The sequence below is a fragment of the Ranitomeya variabilis genome, chromosome 7 (genome assembly GCF_051348905.1).
Source record: "Ranitomeya variabilis isolate aRanVar5 chromosome 7, aRanVar5.hap1, whole genome shotgun sequence".
NCBI lineage: Eukaryota > Metazoa > Chordata > Amphibia > Anura > Dendrobatidae > Ranitomeya > Ranitomeya variabilis.
The window spans coordinates 125,951,273-125,974,495 of NC_135238.1; the positions used below are offsets into that span (position 1 = coordinate 125,951,273).

Here is a 23,223-nt window from a genome sequence, read left to right on the forward strand (position 1 = left end):
CCCCACACACAGCAGCATACTAGGACTTCGACACAATATTCCTCTAAGGTGCCAAAGCGTGCAGAAGGAGTAGGTCATCCATGATCACCTCGCTCAGGCACCATACGGCTCACAGGATTCTCTGAGGGCTGCTCTGCATTGTCACCCTCTGAGCACTGCCTTTTTTGTAAAGACCATAATATTTTGCACTAAATAAAAAGGTCCATACCTCTGGAACAGTAAGGAAGATCTTAGAAAAGAAAAAAAAATTGAATACCCAAGGGAGCAGTAGAAATAAAATGGGAGCAAAGATTGGGAACTTTTGACCTGCTGACAGATTCCTTTTATCTAGCAGCACATATAATAAGTAGCTCAGTGTCAATACATGACATGTGGTGCAGTCTTAACAATATTGATAACTTCTGACATTATCAGTAAAATTTGTCCGCCTGGGCATTTTTTTTTTCAACTTGGTGGCAACCTTACCTGTAAGCCTATCACGTAAGTTATTTATGCCATAAATTGTTTACACGGCCGAAATGCTAATTCTTTAAAATACTTGTAGGAAGTGTTAGAGGTCTAATTTTCATCCCTTATTAGATCTCAGATTTCCAACTCCAAAGCTGTAGTTTATTAAATTTTGCGAGTATCTGCAAATGCATCATTTATAATATGTCACTTTTTTGGTATATTTTCCATTACACACAACAATCCAAATATCAGAATCCAAACTTAAAAGGGGTATTCCCATCTCCAAGGTTCTATTCCATTATTTAGTAGGTGTAATAATGAGAACATTAGCAAATACCTCCAATTATAAATATAGTACAGTTCTTCTAATAAGCTATGGCGCTTACCCCCTGTGCAGGGCATTGCACTGCAATAGCTTAGCGTCCATGCTTACGACCATCAATAACTAGCTGTCACTATATGAGTGGTTGTAACCATAGATTTCTAAGCTACTGCAACGCCCTGCACATGAAGTAAGCAACATAGCTTATCAGTAGAACGGTGCTATGTTTCTAATTGTAGAAATGTGCTAATATTATTACACCTATTACATATTGGGAAATGATCTTGGAGAAGTGAATACCCCTTTAAGGGTATGTGTCCACGTTCAGGATTGCATCAGGATTTGGTCAGGATTTTTCATCAGTATTTGTAAGCCAAAACCAGGAGCTTTTGTTTCTTTCTTTTTAATAGTAATTGACACTTTTAGGATTATAACATTTTGTAAGGAGACAAGGAACTAAAAATATTATAAGGATTGTAAGGGACTAACGCATCGATGACCTATGTAAGTAATAGTTTATCAATATCAGATCAGTGGAGATCCAACACCTGGCACTCCCAAAGATCAACTGTTATCTGCTCCTGTTGTGTCGGAATATAAACAATGTATGGAACAGAACAACACAGCCTAGTACATAGCTTAGTGGCCGCTAGATAATACTGCAATTTATCTCATATTCAGTTGAAAGGATGATGATTTGTATTACCTGGGAACAGACACTAAATCACATATAGAGCTACAGAGTTCCATTCAATTATTTATAACTGGCCACCATCAGAGCAGATAATAACTTATTGGTGAGGGATCCTGATGTTGGACCCCCAATGATCATATATTCGTGATCTATCCTATGTGTAGGTCATCTACGCAATGTTTATTGGCAGCATAATAGTTAATCATAATACCATCATTATAAGGAATAGTATGTGCCAATGACTATTGAAAAACTCAGATTAATCCACAAAGTGCCAGAGGATATACTTGACGCACTATTAAAATGTTTTTCATTCAGATAGTTGATAATGGTTAAGATCCCAGCAGTTGCCTCTTCACATGTTGGTTGAATCAGGGTTTCAGGAAGAATAAATCCATAAGTTCCATTATCTCGCAGCTCAAATGTGTATGAAAAAGGAATTCCTAGATCTGTAGCCCAATCCCTTGATGAACCAGAGTTATTATCTGTTCAAAACAAACGAGTGAATAGATTAATTTAAAGCATTCATTCAATTAACAGCAGTCCAAAACAATTGAAAAGATTTTTACCTGCAATGTCATAAAATATTGGATTGGTGGCAGCAAGCATTTGGCTCATTTTGTAACTTATGTTCAATATAGCAAAGAACTAAAAGCATAATAAAAAGTTGCATATATAGTAAACTCAATTTACAGTTGTGCTTATAAGTTTACATACAACAAGCAGAATTTGTAATGTGAACTATTTTTGAAATACATATAAAATTTGAAATGCTGCAAATCATTATTTCAGGAATACTGGTTAGGTAAAGCTATTTATTATCTCAGTATTCAGTGTATCCTATAATCATAATAGCAGAAATCATGTTTGGGCTCAAAATATACACTCAAGATAACACATGATGACATGTGCCTTGTACCTAATATTTCTTTATCTGACAATAGAGTCTCTAAGTTCTTCAGTAGGAATGGGAAAACCTGTGCAAGTCCAGCTTCTGGTATCCGACTCGAACCAGAATCAAAACCCCACAATAGACTTCCAGGAGAAGTCAGTGTTCGGCCGTTAGCACCAGACACTAACTGTCCGGTACGCGAACCTTGAGCTTCTAAGTTTGGACTCGCTCATCTCAAGTCTTGAGAATGCTTTGGGCATTTCATTCAGGCAGCAATGACTTTCACGGTTACTAAAGCCTGGGAACAGTAAAGAAACTGTCAAAGGATCTGCAAGTTAAAGCAGTTCAACTTTACAAAGGTTATGAAATTTGAAAAGATTTGGAAATGACAATCAATTCTGATGACATTTTGAACAAAAAAGTTGGAAATGATTGGATCTGTAACACCATGCCATTTTCATACAGCACAAGAAGAGTTTTAGTCACAAGTAGCTTCAGCTGAAATCCATGCTCCTCTGAAAAGTAGTACTTTTACTGTTTTTGAAATAACCAGATACTTGTGATAAGTAGAGACAAGAAAATGGAGTCAGATTAATTTGTGGCTGAGTCTCTTCTGAGTGGTCTCCAGTAAAGATGAGCAAAATAGAACTTAAAAGTTAGTAAGTTAGTGATGTAATGCTGAACATACACTTCTCCTGGAGATCCATTGCAATGTTCGGAGTTCCAAGGGAGGTCTGTTGCAGAGAAAATTGAGAATTTTTTCTAGCTCCAAAGTTCAGGTCCTCAATGGGTTTCGGGTTCTGGTTCAAGTTCAAGTGCCAGAACCCAAACTTTCACAGGTCTGCACATCCCTAATCGCCAATACATAAGGCTCATGATTTAATCCAGATTATTTTATGCATATCTAACTAGGTAATCTATATTGACTTTTTATTTGTTTTATTTACCAACAGTAAGACAATGTATAATGTAATGTCTAATCAGTGTATAGTGCTGCCCACTAATACAGTTTATTTATTTATTTACTCCAATAATCATGTATGAAAAAGATAAGGCTATGAACTATTTGTAAATTTTAACCACGCAAATGAAATACTGTGCTTTATTTTCAATGAAAAGCAATGTCTGCTAAAGCCCCCATAAACATTAGACTAATATTGTCCACACCTGCCAATATCAAGGTGTTTGGATGTCACGCTAATGTGTATGGGTGTGCCGGCCAACAGATTATCAGGGGAGATGTCTTTCTCATAGACAAAGAAAGAAGACTGTCTATGGGAGAGACAACTGAGATGGCTGTCGGCTGAACGATCAGCCAAAGAATAATGCAGTCGACAACCATGTAAAGTGTAAGGGGAGGGGGCCTAAAGCGAACAAGAGACAAGTTTGGAGCACACCGAACTAGCGCAGTGGCACTGGGACTGACCAGATACACTGATTCTATCAGTTTCAGAGAAGTGATTTCAAGTTCTATACAAACGTGTATGTAATCATTTCACTTGTTGTGGGACATGAATAATATAGATTGTACCATGGACTGATTGTATACTGTATCTGCATTTCACTAAAAATGAACATCAAATGAAAAAACATCACAGAAAAAATGTAGCAATACTTACCAGGCCACAATGCTAATGCACTGCAGGACACAGCAGGTTGCCATAATAAAAGGCGTGAACAAGTGTGCTGCCCAGAACTGTATATTTGCACCTCACAGGGACGGACACCCCAATTTCACCAACCAATACTATAGGACCTGTTTTTTTTAATCAGATGTCTTTTTTCAGTAAATGGCTTTAATTTAAATTTCGGGACTCACCAGACAATGAAGATTGTAGACACAGTTTGTGAAATTACATATTTTGTCCAAATATCAAATCATGTATTTTTTCACTTTCTGCACAATGCAGCTAGGCCCTATAGTGCTAGTTGGCTGGCCCTTTTGGTGTAATAGTATGGGAGTGACCAATAGGCCTTAAGTCAAGAGTGCACTAGATGTACAGTTCACACCAGAAGATTACATACACTATTTAAAAAGACACATCTGCATGTTTTTCTCCATATCTGACATGAAATCAGAATAAACCTTTTCTGTTTTAGGTCTATTTGGATTACCGTAATTATTAATATTTGTCAAATGCCAGAATAATGAGAGCGAGACAATAATGGGCCCAAATTCCGACCAACTATTGTGAGAAGCTTGTGGAAGGATAACCCAAATGTTTGACCCAAGTCAAAGGGCAATGGTACCAAATACTAATGAAATGTATGTAAACTTTTGACTTTGCAGTAAGTAATAAAAATGCCTCAAAATATTCTCTCTCTCTTATTATTCTGGCATTTGGCAAATATTAATTATGGTAATCCTAATTGACCTCTTAAAATATTAATCATAATCTGCTCCCTGCTATTCATCTGTCTCCACATCCTCCATGCACCCAATGGCACAAGCTAACAGCACTCAGACATATCCTGGCTGAGGACTGGATCATGTAGCCTAATGTGAAAACACTTATTTATTATAATGATGGAAGGACCCTACATAACAAGAACATTCTACCTATTATGTCCCTCTATTTCCTTATAGACTGTAAGCTTGGGAGCAAGGCCCTCACTACTTCTGAAACTTCTGAAATGTATTACATTGCATTGTTTTTATTGTCTGTATATGTCCCTACTTAATTGTAAAGTGCTGTGGAATATGTTGGCGCTATATAGATAAAAATGATTATACTATTGTCCTACTGGAAGACCCAGCAACAACCCATCTTCAATGATCTTACTGAGGGAAGTAGGTTGTTGGCCAAAATCTTGTGATACGTGAACACGACCTTCCTCCGTTCAATACGGTGCAATCGCCCTGTCCTCTCGGCAGAAAAGCACCCCCAAAGTAGGATGTTTCCCACACCATACTTCAATGTTGTGACGCTGTTCTTGGGGTTGTACTCATCTTTCTTTCTCCAAACAAGGCGAGTGGAGTTGATACTAGAAAGTTCTATTTTGGTCTCATCTGACCACATGACCTTCTCCCACGCCTCCTCTGGATCATCCAGTTGGTCATTGATGTACTTCAAATGGGCCTGGACATGTGCTGGCATGAGCAGGGGACATTGCGTGCCCTGCAGGATTTAAAACTTTGACAGCATAGTGTGTAACGAACGGTAGTGTTTGAGATAGTGGTCCCAGCTCTCTTCAGGTCATTGATCAGGTCTTCACATGTAGTTCTGCGCTGATTCTGGACCCTTCTCAGATTCATCCTTACCCCACGAGGCGAGACCTTGTATGGAGTTCCAGACCGAGGAAGGTTGACAGTCATTTTGTGTTTCTTCCATTTTCTAATAATTGTGCAAATAGCTATTGCCTTCTCACCAAGCTGCTTGCTTATAGCCCATCCCAGCCTTGTGCAGGTCTACAATTTTGCCCCTATTGTCCTTAGACGGCTTTTGGTCTTGGCCATGGTTGATAGGTTGGAGTGTCATTGACTGTGTGGAAAGGTGTCTTTTTTACAGGTAACAAGTGCAAACAGCTGTAATGAATAAATGAGTGCAGAGTAGGCGGGCTTCTTAAAGAAAAACTTATATTACCTGAATAAAATACACCTGTCCACACACTTGATCAGTCACCTTCCAACCTCTCCACCATGGCTAAGACTAAAGAGTTGCCTAAGGACACCAGGTACAAAATTGTAGACCTGTGTCCTTCTGTGATGTATATGCAGTAGGTTCTCAGTGTTTCGTTTATGATGTATATGATGTATACACAGCAGTCTTGATATATTCTAAGTGATGTATAGACAATATTTCTCCTATGGACACCCCTGATTTATTCCGTTCATGATCTTTTGCAAGTTAATATCTTCACTCTCTCTTTTTATTTTTCTGTCAATATAGTGATATAAGGGCTTAGATTTTGTGGAAAGATTTGAAGTTTTGATTGATTTGATTGACTGCAGTATATAATTAAAATCAAGGTCTTGCACGCTTCTTAATGAATCAGGGGCATCTGAAAAGAGTCAAAAGTGTCATGCGCCTCTGTGCAACTCGCAATAAATCTTACTCCACTCAGGGACTGAAGTAAGATTTCTAGTGTAAGGAATACCACAGCTCCTCATGAATTAGATTTGCTTCTGCTCCAGCCCCACTCATTTTAGCAGAGATGGAGTGTGGGGGCCACAGTGTGGAAAATTGGGTGAAAATGCCGAAAGTCACAATTTTTGTGCAACCTCAAATTTTGCGACTTAAGTGTTTTGTTCCAAATTTATTGTAAAAAACTTTGATGGTTCAGGGTCTTTGCACCTAATGAACAACATTAACGTACAAACATTTCTTTGTCTTATATACTTACACAGTATGTGAGATGCAGATCCATATCTATACTGAGCACCATGAGTTTCTGCAATTTTTATAGCCGCCATCTCCCCGACTGACAACTGTAGAAATAATAATTGATATTTAAAATTCTGTCTTATTGTCTATATACAAGAAGACCATTTTAGAGAATATTCCCATGGCCCAAAAATCTGTATTTCTTTTTATGGAAATTTACAGTTAGAAAGCAGTTTATTGTTTGTAGAGGAAGTGTACAATGAGATGGTACTCAGAATCTGTGTAAAATTCCAAATGCCATTAAATTACGAAAAAAAAATCCTGCAATGCCGACAATGTTTTTTTTATTTATTTTTCTATGGTGTTCATTATGTGGTAAAAAATGATTGAGCATTATGATTTATCACATTAGCACAATTACCTTGATAAGAAATTCTACTTTTATTTTTACTATTTTAGTGGCAAAATAATTTTAGAGATTTGTAACAAAAATAAGGAAAGACATTTTGTTTGGGATGCCATTTTAAAACCCATAACTGTTTTATTTTTACATTGATTGAGCTGAATGAAGATATGTTTTTGCCTGATGAGATGATGTTTTCTTTGATACAATTTTAGTATAAATATTTTGTTGTGATCTCTTCTTACTGTTTTTTGTTTGTGTCGCGACACCGACTAAAACACAGTTCTGGTATTTTGAATCTTTTTCTCTGTATGATATTTACAAGCAGGTTACCGTAATTCATTTTAAATTTTAATAGATCAAGCTTTTAAAGGTTTCAGTGATAACATATGTTTATTTTTTATATCTTTATTTTTAATGATGCCTGCAATTATCTGATCATTTATTCTATATATTACCGTATATGTATTTCTTGTGACCTTATTTTAATGAATGGAGTCCTATGGATAAGAGATGGAGGAATGGTACAATTTGCCTTATCTGCCTAGAGCACTGAAATAACTTATCTCAGCCCTGGTCAAGCAATATATGGTGTTGATCATCTTTGATGTCTCAGGCTACGTGCACACATTGCGGAAAGTCCTGTGATTTTTCCGGACTGATTTTGGTAAATCCGCTGGTAAAGCGCATTGCGGATTACCTGTGGAATTACCGCGGATTAACTGCTTTTTTGGCGTTTTGTTGTCCGGATTTTACCTGTGGTTTTACACCTGCGGATTCCTATTATGGAGCAGGTGTAAACCGCTGTGGAATCAGCACAAAGAATTGACATGCTGCGGAATAAACAATGCAGCATTTCTGCACGTTTTTTTTCCGCAGCATGTGCACTGCGGATTTTGTTTTCCATAGGTTTATGCAGCGCCCCAGAGTCCTGGTCGTTGCAGTAATGTCGTTCTTCCACCAGGGGGAGTGATGTTACATCTGAAGGCAATAAAGGAGATCTCTTTACCAGGTATCACAAACCACACAACACACTTCACACTCCAGTCCGCTAGGGGGAGCTCATGCTCCTATTTATTAGGGCACTTCTCACAATTAGGTAAAACTGGTGGGCTGGATAGGAAGTGAGGCAGAAGCGAGCTGGGCTTCACCCAGTGAGCTGCTATCTGAGCTCCACTCAGGTAGTGGGTCCTTGACAGGGGTGGGATCCTATCAGAGGCTTAGACAGAAGGCCACGGAGCTGTGCCTGCCCTACATGTGGCAGTATCCTAAGAAAGAGACATTAGAAGGGAATTGTACAGCGAGTGAGAAACGAAGTCATAGCAAAAAGGAGAGGAATCCAGAAGGAGTTCTGCCCTGCAAAAGGCTGCCTCCTTTCTGAGGCGCAGGACCCGGTAGCCGGAACACCGAGGGAGTCAACGTCTCCAAGCCTGGCTCCAGAGATCGGCAGGACAGCTAGTTCCATATTAGTTGCCCGACCTTATACCCAGGAGGCACGGTGGCAACTATGGGGGCCGAGGCGTGATAGAGTCCCTATAAAAAGCCTCAGGCCACCAGTCATACGGGTTTGTCCTATCCATTCCATCTGGGGGACAGAGAAAGAAATAACATCTAGAACACCAACAGCAGTTGTGAGGACCTTACCGAGAAGCTCAGCAGGGAGGTACTACAACACCCAGGTGCTAGAGGAAGGCTACTGATTTCCACCTGGATAAGGGGACTCTGGATTTGCCTTCAGACCGGCCGGACTCTGCCTACCCTGTGGTCGGTACCCTGGACTGTGGATGCTGAAGACTTCGGTAAAGATAAAGAGACTGCAACCTTGTGTCCTCGTTCTTCACTGTGCCTCACACCATTCACCATCTACACTCTGGGAAGCCCTGGGGATATTCTTCACCTGTGGGAAGGTATACCATCTAGCTGCCATAACATCACCCCAGCGGACCCCTAAGCAGCGTCGGTCACCCTGACCGAATACCACAGGTGGCGTCACAAACATTATCCCTTTAAAGACCTTTCAACCATTTACAACTGACGTCCCTAGGGCCACGAACTGGGTCATCCACCGTGACATCCTGTCACGGGGAGACTAGGTGGGCACGAGCTAATAACCCGGGCCCCTGCAATTTCCCTCAGACTAGGGAAATCCTGACTGACCCTCTACCTAGAGTTTACACTGATGGTGTGCATGTCTAGGCCTCGACCCTCGCCCTGTCTCCTGTTTCAACCCTAGGCTGAAACCAGCACCCACCACCCAGTGAAAAGATCATACACCAATACCCACAGTTAGAACAGACAAGGATAACGGAAAATATACACCACGCCGCAGTCACTCAGGAATACACTATAAATGCGCAGGGCAAAATAAATACAAATATAGGAAGGAGTAAATAAGACAAAGGGAAATACACCACCAGCAACGATACTCCAACTACTAGCTCACCACTCCAGACCGAGATAACAACGCACAAGACAGAAGCTATAATCGGAAACGCCCAATGATCAGGAGAACTATTTAAAGACAATGGGCATGGCTCAGCTTCCAATCCGAGCATGAGGTAAATTAACCCCAGACCAGCTAGATAAAATCTAGCCGATGCCAATGAGCACATAGTGGTCAAAAGCAGAATTACTGCTGTCTGTCGAACAACCTGGTCTGAACAGCGTCCGACATGACAGTACCCCGCCTTCTACGAGGGACCCCAGGGCCCTCACGGCTTATAGGACCCGGCTTGTCCGGATGGCGACGGTGAAAAAACCTGACCAGCCGATCCGCATGAATGTCCGAGGCTGGTACCCAGGACCTCTCCTCAGGCCCATAACCACGCCAGTGTACCAAGTACTGTAAAGTGTGACACGCTACATAAGAGTCAACCACCTTGGAGACTTCAAACTCCAAATTACCATCCACCAAGACTGGAGATGGCATAGGCGCCGCGTCCACAGAACCCACCACCTTCTTTAAAAGAGACCTGTGGAACACGTTGTGTATCTTATACACTGTAGGAAGCTCCAATCGGTACGCTACTGGGTTAATGACGGTGGTGACACTAAATGGACCAATAAACCGTGGACCCAATTTAAGGGATGGTATTTTGAGCCGTATGTTTTTTGTAGATAACCACTCCCAGTCATCCACACTCAGGTTCGGACCTGGCACACGCCTACTGTCAGTCACAAGTTTGTACCTAGCACCCACACTCAACAGGCGCTGTTTAACTCTCCTCCAGACTGATGACAATTGTGCTCCTAACTGGTCCTCCTCCGGAACGCCGGAAGAGCCTCTCTGACTCAAAGTACAAAATTGAGGATGTAGCCCGTAAACACAAAAAGACGGAGACTCCCCAGAAGACTCCTGGTGGTGATTATTGATGGCAAACTCAGCCAAAGGAAGAAAGGTAGACCACTCCTCCTGGTTGTCAGAGACAAAGCAGCGTAAGTACTGTTCTAAATTTTGGTTCATATGCTCAGTCTGACCATTTGACTGAGGATGAAACGCCGAAGAATGAGACAACTTGATCCCCAGCCGTGAGCAAAATGCTTTCCAAAAATTTTGCCACAAACTGAGTACCCCTATCAGACACGATGTCAGACGGAACCCCATGAAGTCTGACCACCTCCTGCACAAATACCTGAGCCAGAGTCTTAGCGTTAGGCAACGAAGGCAAAGACACAAAGTGCGACATTTTTGAAAACCGATCAACAATCACCAAGATGACCGTGTTCACAGCTGAGGAGGGCAAATCAGTGATGAAATCCATGGAGATTTCTGTCCATGGCTTACTAGGTACCTCAAGAGGAAGTAGTGTGCCAACAGGACGGGAGCAGGGCGTCTTAGCCCTAGCGCACGTGGTACAAGCTGACATGTATGAGACCACGTCCTGTCAGATCTTGGGCCACCAAAATCGACATGACACCAACTCCAAGGTACCTCTAACCCCTGGGTGGCAAGCCAGGACAGCATCATGATGCTCCGGCAAAACCTTTAAGCGGAGATGAAGTGGTACAAAAGATTTGTTGATGGGAAGCTCAGATGGTACCTCCTCCTGAGCCTCGGCAATCTCAACCTCGGTAGTAAGAGCCAAAACCACAACACCCTTTTGGAGGATGGGTACTGGATCCTCCCGAGGTTCTCCCCCCGGAAAACACCTGGACAGAGCATCCGCCTTAGTGTTTTTAGACCCCGATCTGTAAGTGACAACAAAATTGAACCGCGTGAAAAACAATGCCCAGCGAGTCTGCCTGGGGGACAGACGCTTGGCTGACTCCAAATACAGCAGATTCTTATGATTGGTAATTACAGTAACCTGATGTACCGACCCCTCCAAGAAGTGTCGCCATTCCTCAAAGGCCAACTTGATTGCCAACAACTCCCTGTTGCCGATATCGTAGTTACGTTCGGCAGACGACAGTTTCTTGGAGAAATAGGCACATTGACGCAAATCACTCAAAAATGAGCCTTGTGATAGTACCGCCCCCACACCAACCTCAGACGCATCGACTTCCACAACAAAAGGTCTTGATACGTCTGGCTGCACAAGAATGGGGGCTGAAACAAAACTGTTCTTAAGAAATTCACATGCGCGCACAGCAGCCTCAGGCCAAACGGAGAAATTGGTACCCTTTTTAGTCATGTCAGTTAGCGGTTGAGCAATGATGAAAAAATCCTTGATAAATTTCCTATAGTAGTTAGAAAACCCAAGGAACCGCTGAAGTGCTTTCAGGTTATCAGGCCGTTCCCAATGCAGCACAGCTTGCACCTTCGCGGCGTCCATTTAAAACCAGAAGCAGACACAATATAACCCAAGAAAGGCAACTCTTGAACAGAAAATACACATTTCTCAAGTTTAGCATACAGCTTATTCTCTCTAAGAAGCTGTAACACCTGCCTGACATGATCAAAATGAGTATCACGGTCGCAAGAATATATGAGAATGTCATCTAGGTACACGATAACGAATTTCCCCAAAACATGCAAAAACACATCATTAATGAAATGTTGGAAAACTGCAGGTGTGTTAGTCAACCCAAATGGCATCACCAAATTTTCAAAATGACCCTCAGGGGTATTAAAAGCGTCTTCCACTCATCAACTTGACGGACTCTTATGAGGTTGTACGCCCCCCTGAGGTCAAGCTTGGTAAACCACTTAGCACCTGCCACCTGGTTGAACAAATCTGGTATTAGTGGCATAGGGTATGGATCACGAACGGTAATCTGGTTCAATTCCCTGAAATCCAAACACGGGCGTAATCCACCATCTTTCTTCTTCACGAAGAAGAACCCCGCTGCCACAGGCAAGGATGAAGGCCTGATGTGCCCTTTGCTCAAACTTTCAGCAATGTAATCCTTTAATGCTTGTCTCTCCGGACCGGAGATGTTAAACATCCTTGCTTTAGGCAATTTGGCCTCTGGTTTAAATCTGATAGTACAGTCATAGGGGCGATGTGGTGGCAACTCTGAACAACCCTTCTCAGAGAACACATCCACAAAATCCAGAAGTGACTCCGGAATGCTTAAAGTCACAGCAGACACACATGTGGCCAGGCAATTCTCCTGGCAGAATTCGCTCCACTGAACTATGTCCTGAGTTTTCCAGTCAATTACCGGGTTGTGCATAGACAACCATGGAAAACCCAAAACCACCTGAGCAGGAAGGTTCCTGAGCACCTTACATGTAACCTGCTCGGAATGTAGAACCCCAATGTGGAATTTCACCTCAGCCACAAATTCAGTAATCTCCCCCTGTGAGAGAGGAGCAGCATTGATGGTGACCACGCGGATAGGATGAGGCAGTTTTTCAATCCTAAAACCTGCTGTGCACGCAAACTCCTCATCAATGAGATTTGTGGCTGAACCACTATCCACAAACACAGTAATTGGCAGCTCACTGCCAGCGATTATAACCTTAGCAGGGAGCATGCATTGAGAAACCACCATGGAGGATATACATAAGCTCAGATTGGTCTCCTCCACACCCTCTGAGCTTAGAAGTTTTCAGCCGTTGCGTTTTTCTTAGACAATAGAGGACAGATGTTAATAAAATGACCAGTCTTACCGCAGTAAAAACAGGCTCCCTGCTTCCTGAGCTCAGGGGCTCGACGCTTCACATGTGACACCCCTGCGATTTGCATAGGCTCCGTGGGCTCACCTGCAGCAACCACACGTGAACCTAAACCCTCTCCCATAAGCGGTGTCTCATGCTCCCCCTGACGCAAACGGCGATCAATGCGGACAACCAGACTCATAGCGGAATCTAGAGAAGTAGGAGTCTCGTACATCAGAAGGGCTTTTTTAACCCTTCCAGAAACCCCATGAATAAGCTGACTCCGCAGCGCTGGATCATTCCACTGTGTATCGATCGCCCAGCGACGAAATTCAGAACAGTAATCCTCTGCAACTCGCTCCCCCTGGCGAATAGTGCGTATCTTAGATTCTGCTAGAGCCATTCAGTCTGGCTCATCGTAAATATTTCCAAGAAAAGAAAAAAAACTCTCCACAGAGTCAAATGCAGCAGAATCAGATGGCAAAGAAAACGCCCATGCTTGGGGATCCCCGCTTAATAATGACAACACCAGGCCCACACGCTGAGCCTCATTACCTGAGGAGATCGGGCGCATGCGGAAATATAGTTTGCAAGCTTCACGAAAAGAAACAAATTCACTGCGTTCCCCAGCAAATTTTTCAGGCAAAGGAAACTTAGGCTCAGCAACTCTACCTGTCGCTCCAGCTTGCACATTAGATACTGCTAGTCCCTGTTGCTGCACTGCCCCCCTCAACTCAGTGACCTGTAGGGACAGCGCCTCCAACTGGCGGGTTATGGAAGTCATGGGATCCATGACAAAACAAAAAAAGGAAACCTCTTTTTTTTTGTTTTTTTTTTTTGTTTTAAAGGCCGATTATAATGTCACGGGGAGACTAGGTGGGCACGAGCTAATAACCCGGGCCCCTGCAATTTCCCTCAGACTAGGGAAATCCTGACTGACCCTCTACCTAGAGTTTACACTGATGGTGTGCATGTCTAGGCCTCGACCCTCGCCCTGTCTCCTGTTTCAACCCTAGGCTGAAACCATCACCCACCACCCAGTGAAAAAATCATACACCAATACCCACAGTTAGAACAGACAAGGATAACGGAAAATATACACCACGCCGCAGTCACTCAGGAATACACTATAAATGTGCAGGGCAAAATAAATACAAATATAGGAAGGAGTAAATAAGACAAAGGGAAATACACCACCAGCAACGATACTCCAACTACTAGCTCACCACTCCAGACCGAGATAACAACGCACAAGACAGAAGCTATAATCGGCGATGCCCAATGATCAGGAGAACTATTTAAAGGCAATGTGCATGGCCCAGCTTCCAATCCGAGCATGAGGTAAATTAACCCCGGACCAGCTAGATAAAATCTAGCTGACGCCAATGAGCACATAGTGGTCAAAAGCGAAATTACCGCTGTCTGTCGAACGACATGGTCTGAACAGCGTCCGACATGACACATCCCCACCGAGAACCGAAGGACCTGGTACCGAGTACCCCACAGCCCTACTGGGGGTGCTCCATTTACATGGTACTGTAAACACAGGGAAAACAGTTGCAAATCCGCTGCATCAAAACCGCTACGGATCCGCAGCAAAATCCACAGTGTGCCCACATAGCCTCAAAGACAATTAAGGTCACTCTCTATAATTTTGATGTTAATTCTTTTCTGTTTCCTTAAGGGTATACAGACATCATCTTTTTTTAGTCATATTCTGCCTGGAACCCACCCGAAAAAGCACTAAAAAATAGGAAAAAAGAATGCACTGCAAAGTCAATACAACTTACTCTGCACATGTTCCATCTTTTGTCACTTCTGTTAGTCGCTTAAGGCATTGAAAGCAGTCATGCGGCTAAAAGAAGTGACCTGAGCATTGTACAGGTGGATTCTGCTTGGAAGCCACCATTATATTACCGTATTTTCCACTTTGTAAGATGCACTTTATTTCCCCCAAGTTTTGGGGGGAAATGGGGGTGCGTCTTACAAAGCGGATTTACCGCTTACCGTTACAGGCTGGGATGAGGGGTGTCTGCCGAGGTTGTCCGCCACTGCTGCCGCCCACCACCGCTGCCACGATTGTCCGCTGCTGCCCCGGTTGATGCTGGAGGCTCCGGTGCTGCAGGGGCTCTGGCAACATTTTGTGAAAGACCAGAGACCCTCGGCAGTTCGTCCATGCTTTCCTGTATGACTGACTCCAGGAAAATGGCCGCCGGAATCTCGGGAGATGAGATTTCAGTGCTGAGATCTCATCTCTCGAGATCTTGGTTCCAAGATCTCCATCTGCACATGCGCCGCCTCCCAGCGGCCATTTTCCCGAAGTCCACCGCACAGGAAAGCATGGACGAACTGCCGGGGCCTCTGGCCTTTCACAAAATATCGGCAGAGCTCCCCGCAGCACCGGAGACAGCCCTGCAGCACCGGAGACAGCCCTGCAGCACCGGAGCCAGTCCTGCAGCACCGGAGCCCCCCTGCAGACCCCCTCATCCCAGCCTGCAGCACAAGAGCCCCCCTGCAGCACAGGAGCCCCCCTGTATACCCATACCTCCCAACCGTCCCGATTTCAGCGGGACAGTCCCGCTTTGGCACCGGGGTCCCGCTGTCCCGCTTCGGGCATTTAAAATCCCGAATTTGCGGCCGCCGGTGAAGCAGCCCCGCCCACTCGGGAAGCGGAAGTTGCTGACTGAAATTACAGATTGGCATTTTAATTGTCCAATCTCAGTGTGCGGAATCCAAGCCATAGCAACCAATCAGGACGCAGCATGTCGGTTCGGTGGGCGTTTCTTGCTGCGGCCTTGGTAACCGCATCATGGTAACCCGCTGTACGGGGCGGGCGCACATTCCCGCGCACGCTGTGAGGAGCCGCACGCACTGACCCCAGCTCCGCCGTCCGCTCCCGGCACCATGAAGATCGAGGAGGTGAAGAGCACCACGAAGACTCAGCGCATCGCCACCCACAGCCATGTCAAGGGCCTCGGCCTGGATGAGAGCGGGATGGCCAAGCAGGCGGCGGCCGGGCTGGTGGGGCAGGAGAACGGCCGGGAGGTGAGGCTCAGGGCTGGGCATGCGTGGCTCTGGTGGGACTACAGGTGCCAGCAGGCCCGGAGATCTGGGATGCTGCCGCATCATGTCTGCACGTGTTGTTCACCACTCTGCTTGCTGTCAGTGACTGGAGACCTGAATCTCCTCCAGCTGTAGCAGGCTGACTGTTTGCTACAATGTGTCAGTGCAGGGGAAATGATCGCACTGGATGCAGTTGTAACGGAACCGCTGCTGTTTTCAGCTTCTGGATGATTAAAAGGGAAATCAGTCTTCACTGACAGCAAGTGGAGGTCTGGACGGTAGAAAAGACCTGCAGCCGACCGTGTACGAGCTGTCGCTCCACTATGATAAAAGGGGCCCTCGCCCGTCCCCCGGCCTCACTGTGTGTGTTACTCCCTCTCCCCAGGTCCACCTCTGAGTTGCCGCCGCTGCTCCTAGTGTCTGTTATTGTCTGCAGCCAATCACTTAACTCAGTTTCTCACCCAGAGTTGACGGCATGAGTCGCTGATTGGCTGCAGCGCTGTCGAAGTAACATGAGTGCTGCATATATATACAAAAGGGACTTGGCCCCTATAATAATTATACCAGCCTAAGGCCGGCGTCACACTCGGCATAAGACAATACGCCACGTATTATACGGCCGTACTACGGGCGTAATACGGAGAAATGTCCCCAAAATATTGATCCGTAGTCAGGGTGTGTCAGCGTATTTTGCGCATGGCATCCTCCGTATGTAATCCGTATGGCATCCGTACTGCGAGATTTTCTATGGGGCTGTGCTGCATTATATTCTATGGGGCTGTACTGCATTATATTCTATGGGGCTGTGCTGCATTATATTCTATGGGGCTGTGCTGCATTATATTCTATGGGGCTGTGCGGCATTATATTCTATGGGGCTGTGCTGCATTATATTCTATGGGGCTGTGCTGCATTGTACAGTATGGAGCGTCGTGTGTGGCCATATTTTTTTGTTCATAATTATTGTTAACGAAACATTGTGATCAGAAGTGCTAAATGGGTGTGGTTGGGGCGTGGCTAGTTGTGAAATGGGTGTGGCCTAAAATTTGCCGCGGCGCGCTACGCGCGACGCTGACTTTGTCCCTCTTTCCCTTCCCCTAAAGTTGGGAGGTATGGTATACCCCCTCATCCCAGCCTGCAGCAATGCTCCACTCCTGCCTCCAGCAACAACCCTGGGACCCTGATCCACCGCAGCCACAAACCCTGGTAAGTAATAAGACGCATGGATTATAAGAAGCCCCACCAATTTATTAAAAAAAAGTTTTATCCTATTTTTCTCCTCAAAATTTGGGGTGCGTCTTATAATCCGGAGCGTCTTGCAAAGCAAAAAATACGGACAAAATATATATATTAAAAATAAAACAAAAACGTTGCCACTTGCAAAAAGACACTAAGGAAGAAGTTTTGTCTTTCGCTTAAAAACTATTTGGATCACTTGGTATTTAAAGCGTGCACATACACTTTGTTTTTTTTTCTGCCATTTTCCTTTAATATTTTTAGGCTGGTTTTCATGTAGCGATTATTAGTATGATTGGAACAAAATGTGCTATTATGGAAATAGAAATTATTTTATAAAAAAGTTGTATTTGTGTTATATATGCAAATTATAAGTTAATGTTCTGTAACTAGTTCTGATGGAATTTGTCATAGCCAAATTTTGTGGCATGTCCAAACTAAATATACAAACATGTAAGAATTTTAAACTATGGTTGTTGAAACACATTTAGAAGTGTCCATCAATAGTCACTTATATAATGCTCCAATTACAAATAGGATTGAGCGAAACGGATCGGACATTTTCAAAAATCGACGACTTTCGGCAAAGTCGGGTTTCATGAAACCCGACCCGATCCCAGTGTAGGATCCGCCATGCTGTCTGTGATCTTCGCACCAAAGTCGCGTTTCGTATGACGCTTTCAGCGCCATTTCTCAGCCAATGAAGGTGGACGCAGAGTGTGGGCAGCGTGATGACATAGGTCTCAGTCCCCACCATCTTAGAGAAGGGCATGATAGTGATTGGCTTGCTTTCTGCGGCGTCACAGGGGCTATAAAGGGGCGTGCACGCCGACCACCATCTTACTTCTGCAGATCTGAGCATAGGGAGAGGTTGCTGCAGCTTCGTCAGAAGCAGGGATATTGTTAGGGAAGAAATATTAACCCCCAAACCGCTTGTGCTGTAGCGATTTCCACTGTCCAACACCACCTTTTCTTTGCAGGGACAGTGGAGGCTAGATTTCTGTGCATCAGCTCTGTAGCTTATAAGGCTCCCTGATAGCTGCATTGCTGTTTGTACGCCGCTGTGCAAACCAACTGCTTTTTGAAAAGCAAAAGTCCTGTTGCTCCTTTCTGCACAGTTCTCTTGTTTATTTGTCCACACTTTTGTGGCAGCAGTCCTTTTTAATGCTGGCTGCCATACTTGTCCTGAGATCATTGTAGGGAGAATGTTATTGTAGTACAGTCCCTTTTTTTTATATATATACAGTATATCTTCCAGCCAATTCCCGCCACTTATACTGTGTAGTGTAATACAGTGGGCCTGAATTTTGCAGCAGTGTCCCACACATAAAAAGGGAGATTAATATTGCCACTAAGTGCATCTGTGTCAGTTCTGTTTGGCATATATCTGCCAGCCACTTTCTGCCACTTATACTGTGTAGTGTAATACAGTGGGCCTGAATTTTGCAGCAGTCTCCCACACATATAGAAAGGGAGATTTAAATTCACAACAAGTTAACACACACATTCTACCTTGTTTTACAGTACCATATAACGGTTGTTAGTTTGGTTACATTTCCCCAAGAATGAGGAAGTCTGGTGGAAAAGGTCGTGGCCGTGGGCGGTCATTGCCATCTGCTAATGATGGTGGTGGTGGTGGTGGAGCATCGGGTGGTAGTTGAAAAAGCAAAATAGCACCTAAGGCTCGAGTTGTTGAGCCACCATCATCGACTGGCTACACAAGGCCTCGAACGCTCCCTTTTCTGGGAGTAGGAAAACCGCTTTTAAAACCGGAGCAGCAGGAAAAAGTTTTGGCTTTCCTTGCTGACTCAGCCTCTAGCTCTTTCGCCTCCTCTTCGGAAAGTTCAAAATTTAAAAGCAGCGAGTCGTCAGTGGATGCTCCCGGTCAGGAACAAGTCGCTTCCTTGTGTCCTTCACCCAGAGCAACAGTGAAGGATGCGTCAGGCGGCACAACAGGTTACTCCATGGAGCTCTTTACACATACCGTGCCTGGGTTAGAAAGGGAAATTGTTAACAGGCCATTACAAGATGAATCGGACATGGAGTGCACAGATGCACAGCCACAGCTAGATTATTATGCTGTTCCATTGACTCAGATCACAACATTTCCCTCGCAGTGTACTGAGCCAGAACCTGACCCTGATGAGACTATGGTGCCCCGTCCCGAACGCTATAGCACCTTACACGGTGACACAGAGGAAGGTGCACAGGACATTGAAGAGGAGGTGATAGATGACCCAGTTGTTGATCCCGATTGGCAGCCATTGGGGGAACAGGGTGCTGCTGGCCGTAGCTCTGAAGCAGAGGAGTATGAGCCGCATCAGGCATCTACATTGCTACAGCTTTCATCTGGCAGGCCCGTATCTGGCCAAAACCGTGTGTCAAAACCAAAAACAGTTTTAGGACAGCGTGGCCATCCGGTGAAAGTAGCACAGTGTGCAATGCCTGAAAAGGTATTCGATAGTAAGAAGAGTGCAGTCTGCAATTTTTTAACCAAGATCCGAATGATCAGTGCAAAGTTAACTGTAAGAAATGCTCAAGGACCTTTAGCAGAGGGCAGAATGTCAAAAATTTAAATGCAATGTGCATGCGTAGACATTTAACCAGCATGCACTTGCAAGCCTGGACTAACTACCAAACGTCCCGTAACGTAGGTGCACCTGCTCAGAATGAAGCTAGTCAGCAACGCTACATTGCTTCCCTCACTGTAAGCCCACCGGTTAGGACACCACCAGCAGCAAATGTGGAGGCCAAAGCAGTCAGGGGTTTCACCAGGTTCGGGGTAGGAAACACTGTATGTAGGCCAACAGCAAGAATAATCTCACCAACCCTCTCTTAATCTGCCATGTCCACCACCACCCTGGCTAGTTCCACCATATGCAGCTCTCCGGTCCAGCTCACCCTACAAGAGACTCTCATTAGGAAAAGGAAGTACTCATCCTCTCATCCGCGTACACAGGGTTTGAACGCCCACATTGCTAGACAAATCTCGTTAGAGATGATGCCCTTACCGGTTGGTTGAAAGCGAAGCTTTCAAAGCCCTGATGGCCTACGCAGTACCACGCTATGACCTACCCAGTCGGCACTTCTTTGCGAGAAAAGCCATCCCAGCCCTCCACCAGCATGTCAAAGACCGCATTGTCCATGCACTGAGGCAATCAGTCAGTAGAAAGGTGCACCTCACAACAGATGCATGGACCAGTAGGCATGGCCAAGGATGTTACGTGTCCATCACGGCACACTGGGTTAATGTGGTGGATGCAGGGTCCACAAGGGACAGCCATAGTGGGACAGTTCTGCCTAGCCCATGGTCTAGGAAACAGTTGGCTGTAGGCGTTCGCCACCCCTCCTCCTCCGCCAGCTGAAGCTAAAGCTTGTCCACAGAGCACAGTGGCACGACCACTCCATCCGCAGCTGCCAGTGTTGCACACAAGGTGTCCCATTATGGAACAGCTAGTGGCAAGCGTCAGCAGGCTGTGTTGGAAATGAAGTGTTTGGGCTAGAACAGACACACCGCTGAAGTTCTGGCCGAGGTCTTGCAGTAAGAAACTCATTCATGGCTGCGTAGTGTACATCTTGAGGCAGGCATGGTAGTCAGTGATAACGGAAGGGATTTTATGGCTGCCATAGCTCTTTCACAACTGAAACACATACCTTGCCTGGCTCACACCTTGAACCTGGTGGTGCAGTGCTTCCTGAAAAGTTATCCGTGGTTACCAGCCCTGCTCCTGAAGGTGCAAAGACTTTGCTCCCACATCCGCCGTTCGCCCGTACACTCCAGCCGTATGCAGAACCATCAGCGATCGTTGAAGCTTCCCCAGCACCGCCTAATAATCAATGTTGCAACAAGGTGGAACTCCACACTGCACATGCTTCAGAGGCTGTGCGAACAGAGGTGTGCTGTAATTTATTTGTGGGAGGTTACACATACACGCACAGGCAATTGGATGGCAGACATGGAGTTGAGTGGTGTGCAGTGGTCGAAGCTACAAGACCTCTGTCAAGTCCTTCAGTGTTTTGAGGAATGCACATGGCTGGTAAGTGCAGACGGCACCATCATAAGCATGAGCATCCCACTAATGTGTCTGCTGATGCAAAGTTTGACGCACGTTAAGAAGCAGGCGTCTGCAGCCGAAGAGGAGGGAAGCCTTGATGAGTCAGCTATTGTCAACTCAGGGAACTCTCCTGGACGAGGTGGCGGACGAAGAGGAGGAGGAGGATGATGGGGATGGATATTTATGGGAGGAGGATGCTTCTCAGGGGGCAATAGAAACTGGTGGCGTTGCAAGGTCAGGTACAGGGTTTTTGCGGGAGACAAGTGATGTTGATTTGCCAGAAAATGCTCCTCAACCCAGCACAAACAGTGATTTGACACCTGGAACATTGGCCCACATGGCTGAGTATGCCTTGCGTATCCTAAAAAGGGACCCCCGCATTATCAAAATGATGACCGATGACTAGTGTTGAGCGATACTTTCCGATATCGGAAAGTATCGGTATCGGAAAGTATCGGCCGATACCGTCAAAATATCGGATCCAATCCGATACCGATACCCGATCCCAATGCAAGTCAATGGGACGAAAATATCGGAATTAAAATAAACCCTTTATAAACTTGTAGGTTCATTCTACATGAAGGAAAACAACTAAGAATAATGTAGGATGTATTGGGGGACGTGGTGGAGATATTAAAGGGACAGAGGTTTAGCCCAATGTAATAGAATAGCAGGATTTTTAATTTTTTTTTATGAAGTTCGGCGTTAGAAAGAATTTGACTATGTTTTTTTTTTTTTTTTTTATGTCAGATATTGATGTTTCACTACTTCCACGCCCTTCACCTTCTTTTTTACTTCTCCCACGCTTTCTTCTTAATTATCCTCATCATCAGCTTCTTTGACATCAACTTCTTCACCTTATTCATCTTCTTCTTCATCTTCTACCTATTATTTTTTGGGTTACATTGTTCATATTCTTTTTATTTTACTATTATCTTCATCATATTCAACTTCTTCATCATATTCTTATTTGTGACAGGCATTCCCGTAGTTGTTATCTATAAAAGTTTGAAGATTACACCTTCCATTCTGCCTGTCACAAACCAGTTACATTTGTCCGCGTTCAGTTTGGCCTGCAGCATCAGGCTTTATCCAGGGGCACCACGAGGAGGAACGGACTCACCCCCATACACTGCTTAGTCTTCTTCTGCTTATAATTTACATAATATTTTTTTGCTCTGATATTTTGTGTTATGCTTAATGTCCTTCTGCTCTTTGTTCTGCAGCCTCTTGTTCTTCTGCTTCTCGGTCTTCCAGGTCGTCGTCGTCTCCAGGGTCGTCGTCTCCGGGGTCGTCGTCATCGGGGTGGTCTCCGGGGTCGTCGTCATCGGGGTGGTCTTCAGGGTCATCGTCTCCAGGGTCGTCGTCATCACGGTGGTTGTCGTCTCTGGTGTCGTCGTCATCTTAGGGGTGTTCTTCCGGGTCATCGTGTTTAGTCTCTTGAACTTGGAAATGTAGCAGAAGGTACAAGAAGGCTGAGAAAATGCCGAGAACCAGCTGATGGAACTGGAACTCGGATGGCTACCCGAAGGTCCAAGAGCCAATGGAACTACCGAGGACCAGCTGACGTTACTGGAACCCGGTTACTAAGCAGGAGGTACCCGTGCCTGAAAGCACTACCAAGGACCACCTGACGTTGGTGGAACTCGGATACCCAGAGGGAGGCACCTAAGCCAAAGGCTCTGCCCGGAACCAGCTGACGGTACTGGAACCAGGATGGGGAGCAGAAGGTACAAG

At 44.9% G+C, this 23,223-nt stretch overlaps 1 protein-coding gene across 2 annotated transcripts in view; it reads right to left on the reverse strand.

The window, feature by feature from the left end:
- Window positions 1-296: 296 nt before the first annotated feature.
- The window catches only part of LOC143786367 (carboxypeptidase O-like), a 302,348-nt gene continuing 279,421 nt past the window's right edge, over window positions 297-23,223 (reverse strand). The window contains exons 10-11 of one of the 2 annotated variants that reach the window (XM_077275702.1): window positions 6,703-6,787; window positions 297-1,951 (exon numbers count right to left, since the gene is read on the reverse strand). In XM_077275702.1, the coding sequence (XP_077131817.1) occupies window positions 1,683-1,951; window positions 6,703-6,787 (354 nt within the window). In that variant the 3' untranslated portion in view covers window positions 297-1,682. The remainder of the gene's footprint in view (window positions 1,952-6,702; window positions 6,788-23,223) is intronic. The other variant, XM_077275703.1, reaches the window with a different exon arrangement.